The following is a 19025-nucleotide window of genomic DNA, read 5'->3' on the forward strand; positions in this document are numbered from 1 at the left end:
CTTTCTTCTGAGTAAAACCTCTAGCCACTAATCTAGCCTTGTACTGAGGCTCTCCAGTCACTGTGGGTTTCAGCCTGTAGACCCACCTACAACTGACTGCTTTCTTACCTTCTGGCAACTGTGTTAGGCTATACACACCAAGAGATTGCATGGAGTTCAACTCTTTCTCCATTGCAACTTTCCACTTCCTAGCTTCCTCTACTGACAACTGTTGCACCTCTTCAAAGCTTTCAGGCTCACACACTGCTAGGTTCGCCCATACACTGACAGCTGTAAACCTTTCAGGTGGTTTACCTTTCGTGGTGCGTTTTGAACGCCTTGGTCCCACATCTTCCCCCTCTAAATCCGAACTGCTTGTCTCTGACTGTGGCTCTCTCGGACTAGCAGCACTGTCAAGAGACCTACTACACTTTGCAGCCCCCTCTGGGCTTGCTTTGGGTGAAGTGGGTGACCTACCACGTTTGCTGTACTTCCCAGGCTTGACCTGGGGTGAAGTCGGTGCGCTTCTGACTACTTGCTTCACTTCCCTAGGAGCTACACCACTTGGACCAGCTGCCTGACCTGGATCTGGTCCTGCAGCACCTGGAACTCCAGCATCAGCTACCTGAGTTTCCTCTTCCTGGTCAAAACCTGAAGACCAGTCAAGAAGAACTTCGGGGTTAGCATGAATGCGTCTCCAGCCCTCTTGTTCACAGAACGTAGCACTCCTGCTAATGTGAACGCGGGTTTGGTCCCCCTCTGCTGGTACAAACCTCCAAGCCTTTGAGTTTGGTTCGTAACCACAGAAGATCATTTTTCTGGATCTTGATCCTCCCTTTCTGCGCTTCTGCTTTGGAATTAGAACCCAAGCCACACACCCAAAAGTTCTGAAATAGTGCACCTTCGGAACTTTGCCATACAACATGTAGTAGGGTGTGTTGTCCACAACTGAATTAAAAGCGCGGTTTGAACAATAATTCACAAATTTATAGCATTCCCCCCAAAACTTCTGGGGTAGTCCTGCATCAAACAACGTTGCCTCCACCAGTTCAGACAGCGTTCTAAATTTCCTTTCGGCTAAACCATTCTCCTGTGGACTAAAAGGAGCGGTTTTTCTGTGCCTAATTCCCTTGCTGCGGAAAAACCCTTGTAGTTCTGCACTCAAAAACTCTCCCGCCCTGTCACTCTGAAAACACTGGACAGTGACGGAGAACTGTAGTTCTACTTCGGCTACCCACTCTTTTATCACTCTAGCAGCCTCCCCCTTCTCTTTCAGTGTTATGACCCAGGAAAAATGACTGAAATCATCCAGAAGACACAAAACATATTTTGAACCACCTAAACTTAACGTTGACATAGGCCCAGAAATATCCAGGTGCACTAACTGAAATGGCTTTGTGCTCTTCCTCTCAGACCTAGGATAAGAGCATCTCTTCGTCTTCGCTTTCGCACATGCGCGGCATTGCAGGTGTTTTTGACATGGCTTGAACCTGCAACCTTTGACAAAATCAGGGGCTTTTTTCACATAAGGAAAAGACATGTGACAATATTTTCTGTGCCAAGCATGAATACAATCCTTATGGATAGCGCCCTCTGTGCCCTTTGGGGTATTGGCACTTTTAGCCTGAGCATCACCAGTGTTACTTCCACCTGCTTGCCCCCTCCCATCTAGGACAAACAGACCATCAGACCCAACAGTAACACTTACCAGCTCAGCCCCATCTCTGGCAATTTTGCAAACACCATTGGCAAAACGTATTTTTTTGTGATTTCAGCTCTCTTGACAAAACATGCTGGAGACAGTTCTCTAGTAACAGCTCTTTATTAAAGTGAACAAGACTGAAGACTGAGGAGAGGAAAGCTACATTTATAGGGACAGGGGACTAGCTAGGAAGGGATACATTTTGGAGGGAACAATATCAAGCAATCACAGTGCTGCCTTTTGGAGGAAACCAATAAGACAGAGGATCCAAATACAGCAGCTTAAATGAACCAATAGTAGCTGTACCCTCTGGAACCAAAAGGCAGTTACTTTATCCTAATGCAAATACAGACAATAATAATACAGATATAAAATCCTTTGACTCAATACACAACACCCCTCCCCCCCTAGTGAGCACAGCAGACGTAATCCCTCAGGTACTGTGGGGTCCTACAACTTCTACCTGATCTCCTGACAACAGGTGTTGCAGGTTCTGGATTGGGTGTTACCTGTGGTGGAGGGGCTGCTATAGGGGTTTCATCAGGAACAGATGGAGTCCCAGACATCTCAGGGTCCCCGACCTGTACCTCGTCATCATGAGGACTAGCAGACCCTGGTTCATTTGCTGAAGCCCCTGGTGACTGTACCTCTGGACCATTTTCACTCTGGTCTTGCAGCTGTGGGTCATTAGCCAGGGATGAATTATCTGACTCCTCCCTGCTGAGCGCCCGGCGCCTCAGCTGATCTATATGTCTCTTCCAAACTTGCCCATTTTCCAAGGTCACATAATAGGACACAGGTCCACTAGCCCGGGTGATCACACCAGCCACCCACCGCGGACCTCGTGAATAGTTCCTCACCCAGACCAGATCTTCAGGGGCGAGATACCTTGTTGTGTCAGTCTCAGCCTGGGGGGTTGCTCTTGAATTACGGTTTGGCATTTTATCTGGGTGGACATAATCCAGCACCGTTACCAGTCTTCTACCTAAGAGCAGCTCGGCTGGCGACTTGCCCGTCGCAGTACACGGCGTCGCATGCTGCAAAAATAACATTCGCGCAATGCGAGCCGACCAGTTACCCTCCATTAAGCGCGCAATGGATTCTTTGGCTGTTCTTACCATGCGCTCAGCCTGCCCATTGGAGGATGGGTGAAAGGGCGCGGATGTGACCCCTCTTATAAAGTTATCAGCCAAGAATGCCCTGAATTCTTGGGATACAAAAGCTGCCCCATTATCTGATACAATGGTCTCAGGTAACCCGTGGGTAGCAAACAGCTGCCTCAACACCTTGATTACGGCAGCTGATGCCATGCTAGGGACCATCGCCACTTCTAACCATTTGGAATATGCATCAACGATAACCAAAAAGACCTTCCCTTGGAATGGCCCAGCAAAATCTATGTGCAGCCGGCTCCAGGGAGTCCTGGACTGCTCCCACCAGTGGACTGGTGCTCTGGCCACTTCTGGCCGCACCTCTTGGCATGCCTTGCATGTTCGTACCCATTGTTCTATGTTCTGGTCCATTCCAGGCCACCACACATAACATCGGGCTAGCGACTTCATCCTGACCATTCCCGGGTGTCCCATGTGAAGCGTCTCAAGAACCCTGTTTCTCAGTGGTGCTGGGATGATCACCCTATCTCCCCATAGGAGACAACCCTTATGCATGGACAATTCGTGCTGCCTTGTCGCATAAGGCCTGAATTTTCCTTCATGCGGACCACCTGGCCACCCCCTCCCCACCCAAGTGAGCACACGGGAGAGAACAGCATCTTTCCTAGTTTTCTCAGCTATATCCGTAGCTGTTACAGGAGCCCCCGGAAGTGTTTCTAGCATCATAATGTGCTCCGCCGGAGCAGGATCCTCATTGCTCCCGCCAGGAAGGGGCAATCGACTCAGCGCATCAGCATGGCACAACTGTTTCCCCGGCACATGGGTCAAGGTGTACTGGAACCCATTCAGGAATATTGACCAACGCAACATTCTGGGGGAGAGAATTTGTGGCGTTTGTTTGTTTGGGTTGAACAACCCTAACAGTGGTTTGTGGTCCGTTTCAATGGAGAAATGGCGACCGTACAAATAATCATAGAACCTTTTGATTCCGGACACAATAGCCAGTGCCTCTTTATCAATTTGAGCATAGTTGCGCTCTGTGGGCGACAACGTACGGGAATAGAAAGAGATGGGCTTTTCCGACCCATCCGGTTCCCTATGACTCAGCACAGCCCCCAGACCGTATTGAGAGGCATCACATGCCAGGACCAGCGGCTTTGACTCATCATAATGAGCAAGGACGCTCCTGCTACTCAGCATTCCTCGCAAGGAGTCAAAAGCCTTCTGCTGCTCCCGCCCCCATCGCCACACATTCTTTTTCTGCAATAGTCTATGTAATGGTTCAGCTACCGAAGCTTTCTGGGGTAAGAACGAATGATAAAAGTTAATAAGTCCCAGGAATGACTGCAACTCCGTCTTGTTCTGTGGTCGTGGTGCCTCGATGATGGCCTTAATCTTAGCATCTGTGGGGTGGATGCCTGATGCATCAATTTTAAACCCCAAGAAATCCACAGTTGGCACCCCAAAACTGCATTTTTCTTTTTTCAGTTGCAACCCCACCTCCTTGAACTTGAGCAACACTGCACGGACACGCGCAACCAGTTCCTGTGGGTCTTTTCCAGCAATCAAAACATCATCAAAAAATGGCAAGACCCCCGGCAGACCTCTTAACAGGCGTTCCATGAGCCCTTGAAAAATCCCTGGGGCCACACAAACTCCGAACTGTAATCTGTTAACTCTGAACGCCCCTTTATGTGTGACAATAGTCTGTGCTTCCGCTGATTGTGGGGTTACTGGCAGCTGTTGGTAAGCTTGTGCCAGGTCAATTTTGGCGAACACCTTGCCCCCAGCCAGTTTAGCCAACAGATGTGATACGACTGGAATGGGGTATGAGTTTCCCCTGAGTGCCTTATTGATAGTACATTTGTAATCTGCACATATCCTGACTTCCCCATTTGCTTTAAGGGGTGTGACGATTGGAGTCTCCCACTTAGCAGAGTCCACGGGTGAGAGAACTCCCTGCTTGACCAATTTATCCAGCTCTGCCTCGATCTTGGGTTGCAGTGCAAATGGCACTCGCCTTGGTTTGAGTCGGATTGGAGCCACCCCGGGGTCCAACTCGAAGTCAACTGGGGGCCCTTTATAACAACCCAGTTTTCCATTAAAGAGACCAGCAAATTCCTTGCATAATACCTCGCTCATCTCAGGGCAGGTTTGGATTGAATTAAGCCCTGAGATACTCAGTCCCAGGGCAGGGAACCAGTCAGTGCCCAGGAGACTGGGGCGACTGCCCTTCGCAATCACCAGTTTGAGTACAGCCTGTTTGTCCCGGAACTGTACTCTCACGGCACACATTCCCATAACATGGATGCGGCCTGCTGAGTACGACTGCAAGGTTGCCGGAAAGGGCTCCAGAGGGGGCAACTTACCCCTGGGGAAGAATGTCTTCGCGGTCTGGTCCGACACGATGGTGAATGCGGATCCGGAGTCCACCTCCATGTCGCACTGCTGACCCTCAATCTTCACCTTGACGTGTGCCTTGCCTTGCGCTGGAAACTGCACGGCCCTCCCGTTGATCTCCGTTACGTAGTGGCAGTCCTTTAGAAAACGAGTTGCTGTGGGCGGTCTGCGATGCTCCAGTCTAGGTGCTCCTGTCGCTCCCGACGCCGCCGATCTACAGACCCTGGCGATGTGACCCGTCTTTCCGCACGTCCGGCAGATAGCATCCCTGAAACGACAACTCTTCCTTTCATGGTTTCCGCCACAACCTGGGCAACTGCCTCGGCGATCTCTGTGCACTGTGCAGGCCTGACGCACCGACTCGACCCCACGGACTGGGCTCTGGCTCGGAGTAGCCTCTAGCTCGTCCATGGCATGCGCAACTTCTATCTGTGGCTTAGTGGCCTTGCGACTGGCATCAAGCTCCTCTCTTTCATAATTCTCCGTGGCGGTGGCCTCTTTCAAGGCTGAAGCAAGGGTAACCTCTTCTTTAGCCACGATGCGTCTTCTGGCTTTCTTGCTGCTCAGACCACCAATAAACCGATCCAGGAGAGTCTCTTCCAGATTTTGGAAGCCGCAGTGCTGAGCGAGCTTCCGGAGTTCAGCCAGAAATGTGGATACAGACTCCCCAGCATGCTGCTGCCTCTTATGGAACTCCATCCGCCGGGCCATCTTGGTCTCAGTAGGCGCCAAGTGGCTTGTTAGGCAGGCAAGAATATCTTTGAGAGATGTCTCACTCAGCTTCGCTGGAGCAAGTAATGCCTTGGCCAGCTTGAAGGTCTCGGGCCCACAGTAGCTCAGGAATGTGGCCCTTCTTTTGCTGGCATCGGTGATCCCTTGAGCCACTGCAAAGAACTCGAAGCGTTCGACGTAGTCTTCCCAGGTGTGGGGCTCTGATGGCTGGAAGGGCTCCAATACCCTTGGACTCTCCATTGTCCTAGCGGGCAGGGTCGTCTTCTCAGCTGGCCAGTGAGTCTTGTTCTCAGCTGCAATCCGGACTCTGAGGCAGGGTTGTGTTTAACCGCTCCTCAGCATTCCGAATCCCACCTTCGTCGCCAGTTGTTGTGACGTGGGGTTTGTGATTTCAGCTCTCTTGACAAAACATGCTGGAGACAGTTCTCTAGTAACAGCTCTTTATTAAAGTGAACAAGACTGAAGACTGAGGAGAGGAAAGCTACATTTATAGGGACAGGGGACTAGCTAGGAAGGGATACATTTTGGAGGGAACAATATCAAGCAATCACAGTGCTGCCTTTTGGAGGAAACCAATAAGACAGAGGATCCAAATACAGCAGCTTAAATGAACCAATAGTAGCTGTACCCTCTGGAACCAAAAGGCAGTTACTTTATCCTAATGCAAATACAGACAATAATAATACAGATATAAAATCCTTTGACTCAATACACAACATGTTTATCCCAAATATGTTAGAAAACTTCCAGTTCTTTGATCCCAACCCTTCAGTACAATGAATCTGGAAACTACTGCAATAAAAGGTGTGGTTCCTTATTAACCGTACTCCGATTCCTTATTAGTTTATGTTTATGGAAGAACTGGCTCTGGTAACTCGGTGGTAAAAGTGTCAAGGAACATGTTGACCTGCTGGGTCTCACTTACTGGGAAAATGTTGCATTTAAAAGATATTAATCCTCCCCAGTTTTGTTTTGTTGTTGTTGTTTTTTTTTATTGGCCCTTTTTGAAGTCCCTCACTATGATAAATAAAATATGGGCCTGTCTCAGAGAGGTAAAAGTCTTTGTTATCTCAGTTTCCACACTCTGGTCAAGAAAGAGATTTGAGCCAGTGTGGTGTAGTGGTTAGAGTGCTGGCCTAGGATCTGCAAGACCAGGGTTCAAATCCCCACTTGGCTGTTAAGCTCAGTGGTTGACCTTGGGCCAGTCACTGGCTCGCAGCCTCATCTACTTCACAAGGTTGTTGTGTGGATTATATCAGGAGGCAGGGAACAATGGACCCCACCTTGAACTCTTTGATATGGAGGAAAGGAGAAGTTCAGGAGCTTTCACTTCTGTTTTAGATTAATTACACCCCATTGCGATGTCAGAACCTGGACAAACTAGTTAATCTTAACTATGGCTCGTTGAAAAAAGCCACCTTCAAATCAGAGTTTATTATGAAGCTGGCTTGTTTCAACAAACCAAGTTTGAGATGGTAACCATGTGGTTTAGCACATGGATAGGGATCCTTTCTCAACTCGAGAGCTGCATTCTGTCATGCGTGTCATTCCCAGGGCCAGATGGACAAAGCAGACAGGCCAATGAATGTGAAACTAACTTCTGTAAAGCTACAAAAAAAAAGTCAGCAGTGTCTACACATGCCTCTCTCCATCCTCTGCCCAGGCAACCAAGAGGTATGATTACAGTAAAGGAACTTTTATGCCTAAATAGGACCAGTGTGTCTGGAGACAAAACCGTAGCCTAGAACAGCACTCACCACATAGGTCTCATCTGCACTACACATTTAAAGCAGCATGGTACCACTTTAAACTGATTCTCCCAAAGAATCTTGAGAAGTATAGTTTGTTAAGGCTGCTGAGAGGTGCTAGCTAGGAGGTGCTTATTCCCCTCATAGAACTACAGAGTTCCCTGGTTTGGTTGGAAATTGTACCTCTGTCAGGAGAGCAGGGGCCTCCTAGCAATTCCCAGCACCTGTAACAAACTACACTTCCCAGGATTCTTTTGGGGGAAGCCATGACTGTTTAAAGAGGTACAATGCTGCTTTAAATGTACAGTGCAAATAGCACCTGCCATGAGAGAATTGCTTAGAGGCTGTGAGAAAAGCTCCAGCCCTGCCAGGGCCATCTTAAGCGCCCCTGGCGCCGTGGTGTGCAGGATCCCTCCGGCGCCCTCCCACCCCGTTTCCCAGCGCGGTGGGTGGGCGCAGCGCGGCTGCCACAGGCGCTGCTGCGCGGCGGCCGGGCGGGCAGGCACAGTGTGGTTGCCGTGGGCGCAGCTGCGCAGCGGACCGGCCGGCCGGCCGGCCAGCGGGCGGGCGCAGTGGTGCCCTGCGCCACCCAGCCTGGCCGTAGGGCCGGCCCTGAGCCCTGCAAACCCAAAGCACCCCCTGGCTTTGTAGCCTTTGTCTCCTTCCAAGGCAGCCGCATAGCTTTCAAGTTTTCCCTTTCCTCGCGAGGAAGCCTATTCAGCATAAGGGAATTTCCCTTTAAAAAGGGGAGAACTTGACAGCTATGGGCAGCCGGCTATCTTCCTGCATCTCTGAATCAGATGTCACTGGATCGCACTGTGGAATTTCACCTCTCCTTCTTCCCGTCTGTTGCAGTTCTATGCAAGTCACTGTTCTGCGCTCGCCTCTGACAGTGGAGGAAGAGCTTGGCTATTGTGGATAGCCTTTTTTTCTCCATGAATTCCATGAGTCCTACTGTTATGAGATGGGGGGACAATGACTTTCTTCTATGCACTTTCTCTATGCCATGCCTAATTTTATAAACTTCTATCATATTGCCTCTTACTCTCCCTTTTCTTTAAACTAAAAGGTCCCAAATGCTGCAACCTTTCCTCCATCCTCTTGATCATTTAATATATATTTTGGAGAACTGGCCAGGAATAACAAGGCTGGAAACACTAAAAAAAGAAGTAGCCACGTACTTGGGCAGGACAGAGGACAGAACCAGTGAATAATCTAGTACCTGCATTGTGATATATTTTTGAGACCAACTAAGTTTGTCATAGGTATGAGCTTTCATGTGCATGCACACTTCTTCAGATACTGCATGCACACGAAAGCTCATACCAATGACAAACTTAGTTGGTCTCTACAGTGCTACTGGAAGGAATTTTTTATTTATTTTTTGTTTCAACTACGTCAGACCAACACGGCTACCTACCTGTAACATATGATATATTTTGTTATTACTTTCCCCTCAAAATGGCAGGGACGCTGAAAAAGTAGTTCTATTCCATATCGCCCTTGTCATGCAAACTCCACTTCTTTTCATCTTATACAGCCTACCTCGCCCAAATTTGGCCCTGTTTCACAATGATAAATCCCTAATAATTAAAACGTCATTCACGCATTAAGCCAGTATGAGCCACATTCATGGTGGGGGATTTTTTTAAAAAAAAGAAGACAAAAAAATCTTTCAAAAGTAGGGGGAGGGGAGAGGGAGGGTGAGCGATAAATAACTATATTCCTCTCTGCTGAATTTCTCCCTCCCCTCATTTCTCTTTATAATGCAGATGTCAGGGTGATGTCCCCACCCCCCTCTTCTTCTGCAGAATGTCAAAAAAGAACAAAGCCATCTTTGATCCTTTTTCAGGCCAAAATTTATGCCAAATAAGTTGGAGCTGGGTGGCTGGGTGGGTTAAGAAAGACACACACAAACCCCAGTGGAACAGCTCAAGATGACAATGAAAGGGAGACTGATGGCCTTAAGCTACGTTTCCAAAATTCAATTGATGTAAGCTTGGGAAACACTGGTTTTGCAGGGAGGATTTGTCATGAAAAATTGTAAGCAATCAAAGTCAATCTGATTATAACAATTCTGAGTCACAAGAAGAATATTTTTTATTTTATTTTATTTTTTCATTTCATTTGTTTACCGCTATAAATTTTTAAGGAAAAAAAAAAATCTCAAAGCGGTTAACAGCACATTAGAACATATAAAACAATCCAGAATAGAACGTTACTGAAGAAAGTCAAACATAAAGTATGCATTCAAAGCAACAGAATGAACAAGAAACTAAAATACTTTGAAATAAATCATCTCTAAAGGAGGTCAACTGCGGAATGCACATTTAACGCAGCAAAGTGAACAACGACTTATGAATTATGGTGACTTGAATTATGGTGCTGGAGGAGACTCTTAAGAGTCCCATGGACTGCAAGAAGATCAAACCTATCCATTCTTAAGGAAATCAGCCCTGAGTGCTCCCTGGAAGGACAGATCGTGAAGCTGAGGCTCCAATACTTTGGCCACCTCATGAGAAGAGAAGAATCCTTGGAAAAGACCCTGATGTTGGGAAAGATTGAGGGCACTAGGAGAAGGGGACGACAGAGGACAAGATGGTTGGACAGTGTTCTCGAAGCTACGAACATGAGTTTGACCAAACTGCGGGAGGCAGTGCAAGACAGGAGTGCCTGGCGTGCTCTGGTCCATGGGGTCAAGAAGAGTCGGACACGACTAAACGACTAAACAACAACAAAGGAGGTCAACTGCGGAATGCACATTTAATGCAGCAAAGTGAACAACGACAACAATAAATGATCTTACAACATTTCAAAATAAAACCTTACTAAAAGGAGTCAAATATAAAATGCACATTTTAAAACAGCATAATTAGCAAGAGGGGGAAAATAATACCATAAGCCTAGAACTTATCTGCAGCTGTTGCTGCCAGTCTTGCCAACAGTGGTCCGTGGTGGGTGGTGGCTGTAGAGGCTCAAGTGACCTGAATCTGCATTAAGAGGCAGCCAAGGCAGCCACATGAAATCGCTCCGCTGGGCAGCTACCTGAGGAGGTGATGGAGGCAGCACTATTGTCCTCTGTTGCTACCTCTATTGCCATTTGATAGATTTTCATCTTTGTGCACACCTCTCCTACCCAAGCCCCACAAATTAAAAGTGATGCACTCAGGGGGGAAGAGGAAGACCCTCCATGGAGACTAAGTGAGCAGATTCTTGGAAAGCATTTTGGCGCTTGCTAAAAACCTTTGTTTGTTTGAGCAAGCCTACCTACCATGGAGTTTTTAACACATTTTAGTACAATTGTTTTCGAAATACTGGTTTTATACTATATCATATTTAATGGGTTATACTGAATGAGGTTTTGCTCAGCATTATCATTTGTCTTTTATTTGCTGCTCTCTCCAACTCATTTCGCCACCCCATCCTTTTCACAGACACAAAAAAAGAGGAAGACTGAATGAGAGTTTGACTTTGAAGACTTGCTGTGAGGGGTGGGTGAATAGGATTTCTGAAAGGTTCTTGGGGTCTTAGCTGCTATGTGCCTTTTTAAGCCATGGAGAGGCGGGGGCAGGAGGCAGAGAGATAAAAACCACAGAGTTTTCTTGCCAAAGGGCTATGACTCCGACAAATGAAGCAAGATCAGAAAAGTACAAAGGAGGCTACTAAGAAGTCAAGTATGGGATCTCCGCAGAGTACGGGACGGCTGCAGCTGGAAGGTCAGAGGTCGGAACGTTGTAGACATCACTTTCCAAAAATTCCCATGAAGCTTCGCTGCAGAAAGTCTGTCCCTTTCCCATTTCTCATGTACAGATACCGAGGAAGCATTGCAAAAAAACAAAAGGAGGAAAGAAAGCGCCCTTTATGTTCCACTCCGGCCCACGTTAATGCAATAAAACCAATTGGGATAATTACCCTCCCTTTCAGAGTCCTAACGGCAAAAAGGAGGAAGACGTGGCTGTCAATTAAAGCTGCTGATTGCAGCCCATTTTGAGCTTGATTTCAAATACATAGGAATGCTGTAAATCCTTGGTTTCCAGCATCATATCTAATGTGATTTCAGAGCTGGCGAGCCTGCAATGTCAAAATTCAAAGCAATTTGGAGCAGAGGGGTGGAGGAAGGAAGAGGGCTCATCTGACTTCTCAGCTAATCAGATTTCCACCTTTTCCAGTAAGTGCTTTTGCAAAGCTGCACAAAAGAATGGAAAACCCCAAAAAGTAACAAAGGGGTAGGGGAATAATGTTATATTTTAAAGCTTAACTTTGTGGAATAGCCTTCACAGGATCTGTCCACAGGCTGCAACCATAGAGCAGTTTTCCACCAGTACCTCCAATGGTGCCTGCGAATGTTTTCTTGAGTTCCACCCAGACTAAGCCGCTTCTGGAGAACCAGAACAGCGCACGGAAACATTGTTTACCTTCCTGCCGGAGCGGTACCTACCTATCTACTTGCACTTCGACATGCTTTTGAACTGCTAGGTTGGTTGGCAGGAGCAGGGACCGAGCAACGGGAGCTCACCCCGTCGCGGGGATTCAAACCGCCGACCTTCTGAGCGGCAAGCCCTTGGACAAATTCATGAAGGATGAAAAGGCTATCAGTGGCTAACATGACACTTTCTCAACATTCTAAAGGTGGCCACAATCTTGGAGTCCCCTGCGATAGAGGCCATGGGCCTGCCTTTGGAAGAAAGGGGAGGATAAAATGAAATGAAATGAAATGAAAGATAAACAAGCAAATATAGTAAGAATGAACTCACATTCTTAACATAGCTCAGGCATCCCCAAACTGCGGCCCTCCAGATGTTTTGGCCTACAACTCCCATGATCCCTAGCTAACGGGACCAGTGGTTGGGGACGATGGGAATTGTAGTCCAAAACATCTGGAGGGCTGAAGTTTGAGAATGTCTGCCATAGCTCCTTCTGTATGCAAAATGACCCACAAGAAGAAGTAATTGGTAGGATTTTAGAGGGAGGTGGGGAACCGTAAGCTTTGCAGAAACACAAAAGATGGTGAGGAGATGGACTCTAAATGAAGGGAGTGACAGTGACAGGGCATTCTCAGCAGCCAGAAAATGATCAGCATTGGGGTGGGGTGGGCAGAATGGAAAACCAGGGAACGAGAAAGTTTCCTGAAAGAAGACACAGCCAACTGACACCTAAGCAGGAGACCCAGCTCTGCAACATTGTGCTGCAGGGTCCACATGTTAAAAAATCATATTGTGGACTTTTTGAAAAGCGTTTTTTTGTTTGCCTTGCAAGGACGATTGAAGAGCAAGGGTGAAACACAGTTAAGAGAGTAGCAGGAAAGAGGCTGCTTCCTTCATTCCCCGCACCAAGAGCTTTTCATCCTGGCTGGAACAGACTACAGGGCTCGTTGGACCTTACTAGCCTGACCTAGCAAGACAATTCATCTCTGAGGCAGCTTCCAGTAACCTAGAGAAGAACTGGTGTGGATTTGGCCATGAGTTCAACAGCCGCCCCATTCTTCTCGAAAGCCCTCTTGCTCCTGGGACCGTTTTAACTTTACATAACCTGCCTGCACTGCACCAAAAACACACCACACACACACACACACACACACACACACACACACACGTGTGTGTGTGTAGGATAAATATGAAGAATCACTGAAGATTTGTAACACCTGCAAGAAGGGAATTCTGTGCATTTATTTTAACCGAGTACTGTTGGCCTGCAGCTGCCTAAGACATTCAGCTATGAATCTGGGAATATGTACAATTCACAGAATGTCTCTCCCTGTCCTTAAAAGATCTGAGCTTTCGGTCATCCGGAGAGCCATAACTCTCCAGGTGTCTTCTGAGCGAGTTCTCGGTGAAACAGATGAAGCCCCAAGAGCAGCTTTTTATGTCTCACTTGTTGATATATAAGTAGCAGGCATCTGAGAGGGGGGGAAGATGGAAAGGTCATTAAAGGGAGAGGGGATTTTAATCCAGGCTGGCGTGGATCAGTGATTGATGGCACCTCAGGCAACGCCATGCCCAAAGTATGTGTACGATCCCTTCTGGACTAGGATAACAAGGCTGACAGCCCACAGCACAGCGCAAGCTTAACGCGTGAAACCAGCATTTCCTCCCAGACCACACATGTGCACCTGTTGCAATGCTGCCTGCAGCTGAGGAATGGGCGGCAGTTAAACACAGAGAAGGGGCTGCAGGCACTGCTACCAGCAGGGTGTGTTTCTGGTTGCAACGCACATGCACATACAACTCCAGCAGTGTGTGTGTGTGTGTGTGTGTCTGTGTCTGTGTGTGTTATTACATTTATATCCTATCTGCTTTCAGAGCTCAAGGTGGCATACAAAGTTCTCCCTTCCCACCAGTTTAATCTTGTGAGGTAGGTTAGACCAAGAATGACTGGCCCAAGGTCACATGGTGAGTTTCATGGCTCAGTCAGGATTCAAACTCTGGCCCCGCAGGTCCAGCCCTCTGACTGCTATGCCGCACTGGCTCTCAAACCATTCTGGGAACTGTAGTTTGTTAAGAATTACTAGGAGGCCCCTATTCCCCTCATGCAGGTAAAATCCCCAATGTTCACAAGAGAGTGGCTCTTATACCACTCTGTTAAACTGAACTGAGAGGCAGCGACTGGCCCAAGATCAACCTTGAGCCTAGCCCCTTAGAGGAAAAGGTGGGATAAAAATGCAATAAATAAATCTGTGAATGGGCGAAATGAATTCCTGATTTCCACAACAACACTGGAAATGTGCAGGATTTACTATTGAGAGCAACAAGTGGTTTGTTGTTGTTGTTGGTGGTGGTGGTGTGTGTGTGTGTGTGTGTGTTGTTGTTGTTGTTGTTGTTGTTTTAAGAGAATGGCAAAACGCTTCTGGTTCGATCCTTGTATGGGACAGCTGCATATTCCTGCATTGCAGGGGGCTGGACTAGATGATCCACAGGGTCCCTTCCAACTCTACAGTTCTATGACTCTATGATTCCAGAGCACATTCCTAGTCCTAGCAGCTGGGAGACAGGCTGGAAAGTGTGGGGGGCAATGACTACTGAAACCAGGTGCTGCAGTAAAGGAGGGGCTTTGGTTCTCAATGTGGGTAGTACCACCCCCGGGGGGGGGGGAAATAGGGGAGTGCTAAGAGCCAAGAGGAGGGGTAAATGACTATCAGACGTCAACAAGCTAGTATTACTGGATCAAGTTCACCAGTTTTGTTGAATTCATTAAACGGAATAGTTTTAATTTGATTGTGAATAAATGTGCAGTTAATTGTTACTGTTTTGAATTCCATTGTATTATTTTCTTCTTTAGTGGGTTCGTGCAAATCTGTATTCTGAATAATGCCTTTTACAGGGCAGAAGGTCACTGAGGATGAGCTTATTGAACCAAGGGGGCAGTGGCCCAAGACAATTTGGGTACCTTTGGGCCATAGGTTTCCCCAGCTGGGAGTTACAAAGGAAGCTGCCTTCTACCAAGTTGGACCACTAATCCAACTAGCTCCATATTGTCTGCACTGAGTGTCATCAGCTCTACAGGGCTGCAGACTGGGAATCTCTCCCAGCTCTCCATGGAGATGCCGGGGATTGAACCTGGGACCTTCTACATGCAAAGCAGATGCTCTAACCACAGAGCCATGGCCCTTTCCCCATGAATGAAGGCTTCCTTGAACCACCTCATGACAAGAACATGTATGTGAATGTGTGTGAATGTGTGTGTGTGTGTGTGTGTGTGTGTGTGTGTGTGTGTGTGTACACACACACATACAGGCCAATATGCACACACTGGTATTTCTCACCAACAAATTTGGCTCGTGGGGCTGCAGGATTTTAATTTGATGTTAGCTCCGTAGACAAAAAACAACAACAACCACATTGTTTTGGGCGGAGACCAGTTTTTGCAAGCAAACCGGAACTGGCCAATTCGTCTGTTTGTTGCCTTGAGAGCAATTTCTCAAAAAGCAGTCTGGGCTGTTTGCTTCCCCGCCTCCCCGTCCCTACCTTCAAAAATAATGGCAGATGATTAAACCTTGGCTGAATGTAGCAGGTGCAGTTTTGTCTCATGCTTGAGGGGTCCCTTGATGCTGGAAGCAGAAAGCGGGGAGGGGAGTCTTGATGGGTTTTGCAGACCATGGAACCTCTTGGGATGATGGTGGTGGTGTCATGGCAGGGGCAAGGGGAGGAGCTTACTGGATCAAGCCCCTTCCCCTTGTCCAGGAGGAAGGGAATTGGGAGATGGACAGCTCTGAAGGGGGGGGGGTTATTTCCCTGTCTCATTTTTTTTTGTTGGAGAGACTAAATGCAAGAGGGAATCACAGAAAGCTGAGAGGCTCCTTGAGATGCCCATTATCAATCCAGTATTGCAGGACAGAAAATCTTTAACCCCTTAACTGCCTAGTGTGCTGAAAACCTGTAGCCCCGCAGGGCAGCCTAAACATGTAAGAAAAAGTGATAAGAAAAGGTGGTCATTTATTCTGCTGGGGTAGAAGGTACAAAAGATTTCAGCTACCCTGTTTCCCCTGTATTTTAAGACGTAGTCATAAAATAAGCCATAGCAGGATTTTCTGTGTTTCTCAGAAAATAAGACACCGTCTTATATTTATTTTTCCTCAAAAAACACACACTATGGCTTATTTTCAGGGGGTGTCTTATTTTTTTTCCTCCTCCTCCTCCTGCCGCGGCCAGCATTGCTGCTGCACCTATCACTATGTCTTATTTTCGGGGTATGGTTTATATACCTTGAATGCTTAAAAAACCTGCTATGGCTTTTTTACGGCTACGTCTTCTTTTCAGAGAAACAGGGTTTAAGCATTCAAGGAATATAAGCCATACCCCAAAAATAAGACATAGTGATAGGCACAGCAGCAATGCCGGCCATGGCAGGAGGAGGAGGAAAATAATAAGACATCCCCTGAAAATAAGCCAAAGTGTGCTTTTTTTGAGGAAAAATAAATATAAGACTGTGTCTTATTTTCAGAGAAATACGGTATACCGGAACATCACACAGATCTTGAGGCCTAGGCCATTTGCAGGATAGGGTTCTTAAACTTTGAAAAATGCAAAGGAATTACTGTCTTCCCAAAGTGATTTTTAAATTTCATCTCCACTTATAATGGAAAGCAGGCAGTAATCACCTACCAATGCACAGCCCTGGTTAATAGCTGAAGCCTGAGGTGAGATCTCATGTTAATCAAGCACTTCAATTAGCATTTAGTTAGGTGAGATTCAAATAAAAACCTCTCCCACAGCCCTCAGCTCACACTTGAGACTATACCCAAAGGTTTGTTAGATTCAAGTAGAAATGCATAGCTGCCAAGTTTTCCCTTTTCTCGCGAGGAAGCCTATTCAGCATAAGGGAAAATCCCTTTAAAAAAGGGATAACTTGGCAGCTATGGAAATGGGAGGAGGGGGGCAGGGGAGATTTGATTCAGTTTGTATTTAAAGGTGAACCAAGTTACCGTGTTTCTCACATTATAAGACATGTCTTATATTTTTTTTTTCTCAAAAATACACACTATGGCTTATTTTCAAGGGATGTCTTATTTTTTTCCTCCTCCTCCTGCCGCGGCCGGCATTGCTGCTGCGCCTATCACTATGTCTTATTTTCGGGGTATGGCTTATATTCCTTGAATGCTTAAAAATCCTGCTATGGCTTATTTTATGGGTATGTCTTAAAATATGAGAAACGGGGTATTTTACACCATCTGAAACAATATGCGAACTGAAGCACAGTGATCTCTTGAAATTGTTACTTCTCCAAATTTTGCAATGTTGTTCTCCAGCCGAGACATGTGAGGGGGGGGGATTGCCCCCCCTGGCCACATGGAGGAAATTCTTGCTGCCAACAAGGATTCCCCGGGGAAACGATCAACTTACAAGTCCAATGTATACTTGGAGCAAACAAATGCAAAATGAAACAAATATAAGATGGGGAGGGGAAAATTCACTTACTGCTCCAAGCATGATTCTGAAGATAAGCCATCGATAGCCCCAGATGACTATGCGGGAAGGTGGGGTTCGTTTGGGCAACTGGGAAAGTGTCCAGAGAGGGCAGAGGAATATTCCTAAAAAACCTGTCTCCAGAAGCTGAGATTCCCATCCTAGAGGAGAAATAATGGGAGTTACACATTAGTTTTCTGGAGAACTAAGCGACAGTTCACCTGCAACATACAGCTTTATTGTCAGCAGGGTGATGGTCTCTTGTTAAGCTGAGCGATCACAATGTTTGGGCATAAGCGGAAGGCAATACCTCCCAGGTTACGCAGCTTCCAAAGAGGTAGCCTGCTTCAGCAAAAACAAGAAAGGCTACTTTTTATTTCATATCATGAGACACATTCATTTATTTAGAAGCATTTACAAACCACTTGATATTTCAAACATCTCTTTCAAACAGTTTGAAAAACAAACAATATAACATTAAAACAAAAAAAATGCAGAATAAAACCAATAAAACAGTAGTTACAGATGAAGCAAAAATCTGGGAGATCTAAGCAGATAAAACAGGGTCCAGTCTTATAGGACAGGAAAGCCTGTGCAAAAAAACCAGAGCCTTCAGGAGACACCTAAAGCAACCGATAGCTGCTACTTCACATATGGAAGAGGAAAGGGTTAGGCAACAGCAGAAAATGTCTGTTTTCAGGTCACTGCTCTATGATGGGCATGTGGGGCATGCTGCCAGCAGCAGAATTTCCCCCAGATGACCTAAGTCAATGGTTCCCAAAAACTTTCACCGCTTGGTCCCATAGATTCATCTCCAGTGGCCCCTACTCTATAAAAAGCATTCTTCAGAATAAAGGTTTGCACAACCCACTAAGGAACATAATAACACAATAAAGTTCAAAACAGCAACAACTAATTGCACGTTTATTCAAAAACCAATTAAAATTATTTAGTTTAATTAATTCCACAACACTGATGAGTTTGATCCAGTGGCACAAGCTTCTCCGATAGTCACCCACAGCTCTAGCACCCCCCTGCTGATCCCACTGGAATCATAGCATCCCTTAGGTAATCTCATTGCCACCCAGGGGGTGGTACCATCTACTTTGGGAACCACTGATGTAGAGTAACATTTGCACTGGGATATTCTTTCCAGTCACCCACCAAAGTTCCCTGCTTATCATATGTGTTAGAGAGGTAGAATTCCATCCCATGTCATACCAAGTTACAATATTTGCATTTTATTTCCCTTCCAGCTCCAGCAAAACACACACAACATAAAATATCCAAATGATTATTAAGAAAAGGAGGGAGGGGACATAAAAAGAGTTTACACTGATGAAAGCAGACTTTTGTAGAAGGGCCTTCACTCTGATTAGTTATTAGTGGGAGTTCTTTGTTCTCTGTTGCTTTGTACTTGATTAAAATTCAATAAAATATATATTTTAAAAGA

The 19025-nt window shown here is 46.5% G+C and overlaps 3 protein-coding genes across 5 annotated transcripts in view; all 3 read right to left on the bottom strand.

Moving 5' to 3' along the window:
* LMF1 (lipase maturation factor 1) overlaps nt 1-17718 on the bottom strand; it is a 118553-nt gene extending 100835 nt beyond the window's left edge. For 2 of the 3 annotated variants that reach the window (XR_009558543.1, XM_060282626.1), the window contains exon 1: nt 17585-17718. Coding sequence is in view for 2 of the 3 variants with exons in the window: in XM_060282626.1 (XP_060138609.1) it covers nt 17585-17596 (12 nt within the window). In the remaining variant the exon portion in view is untranslated. The remainder of the gene's footprint in view (nt 1-17584) is intronic. The other variant, XM_060282627.1, reaches the window with a different exon arrangement.
* On the bottom strand, nt 1751-6642 carry LOC132593181 (uncharacterized protein K02A2.6-like). The gene has a single exon (XM_060282625.1). The coding sequence runs from the start codon at nt 6163-6165 to the stop codon at nt 2089-2091; it is 4077 nt and encodes a 1358-aa protein (XP_060138608.1). The 5' UTR covers nt 6166-6642; the 3' UTR covers nt 1751-2088.
* LOC118092976 (lipase maturation factor 1-like) overlaps nt 17602-19025 on the bottom strand; it is a 47758-nt gene continuing 46334 nt past the window's right edge. Inside the window, exon 4 of the mRNA XM_060282628.1 lies at nt 17602-17733. The gene's annotated coding sequence lies outside the window, so the exon portion shown is untranslated. The remainder of the gene's footprint in view (nt 17734-19025) is intronic.

The sequence above is a fragment of the Zootoca vivipara genome, chromosome 14 (assembly GCF_963506605.1).
Source record: "Zootoca vivipara chromosome 14, rZooViv1.1, whole genome shotgun sequence".
Classification (NCBI taxonomy): domain Eukaryota; kingdom Metazoa; phylum Chordata; class Lepidosauria; order Squamata; family Lacertidae; genus Zootoca; species Zootoca vivipara.

Bases quoted from the DNA above. Each gene is read 5' to 3' on its own strand.
- LOC132593181 (XM_060282625.1), bottom strand. From the start codon at position 6,165: ATGGAGAGTCCAAGGGTATTGGAGCCCTTCCAGCCATCAGAGCCCCAC.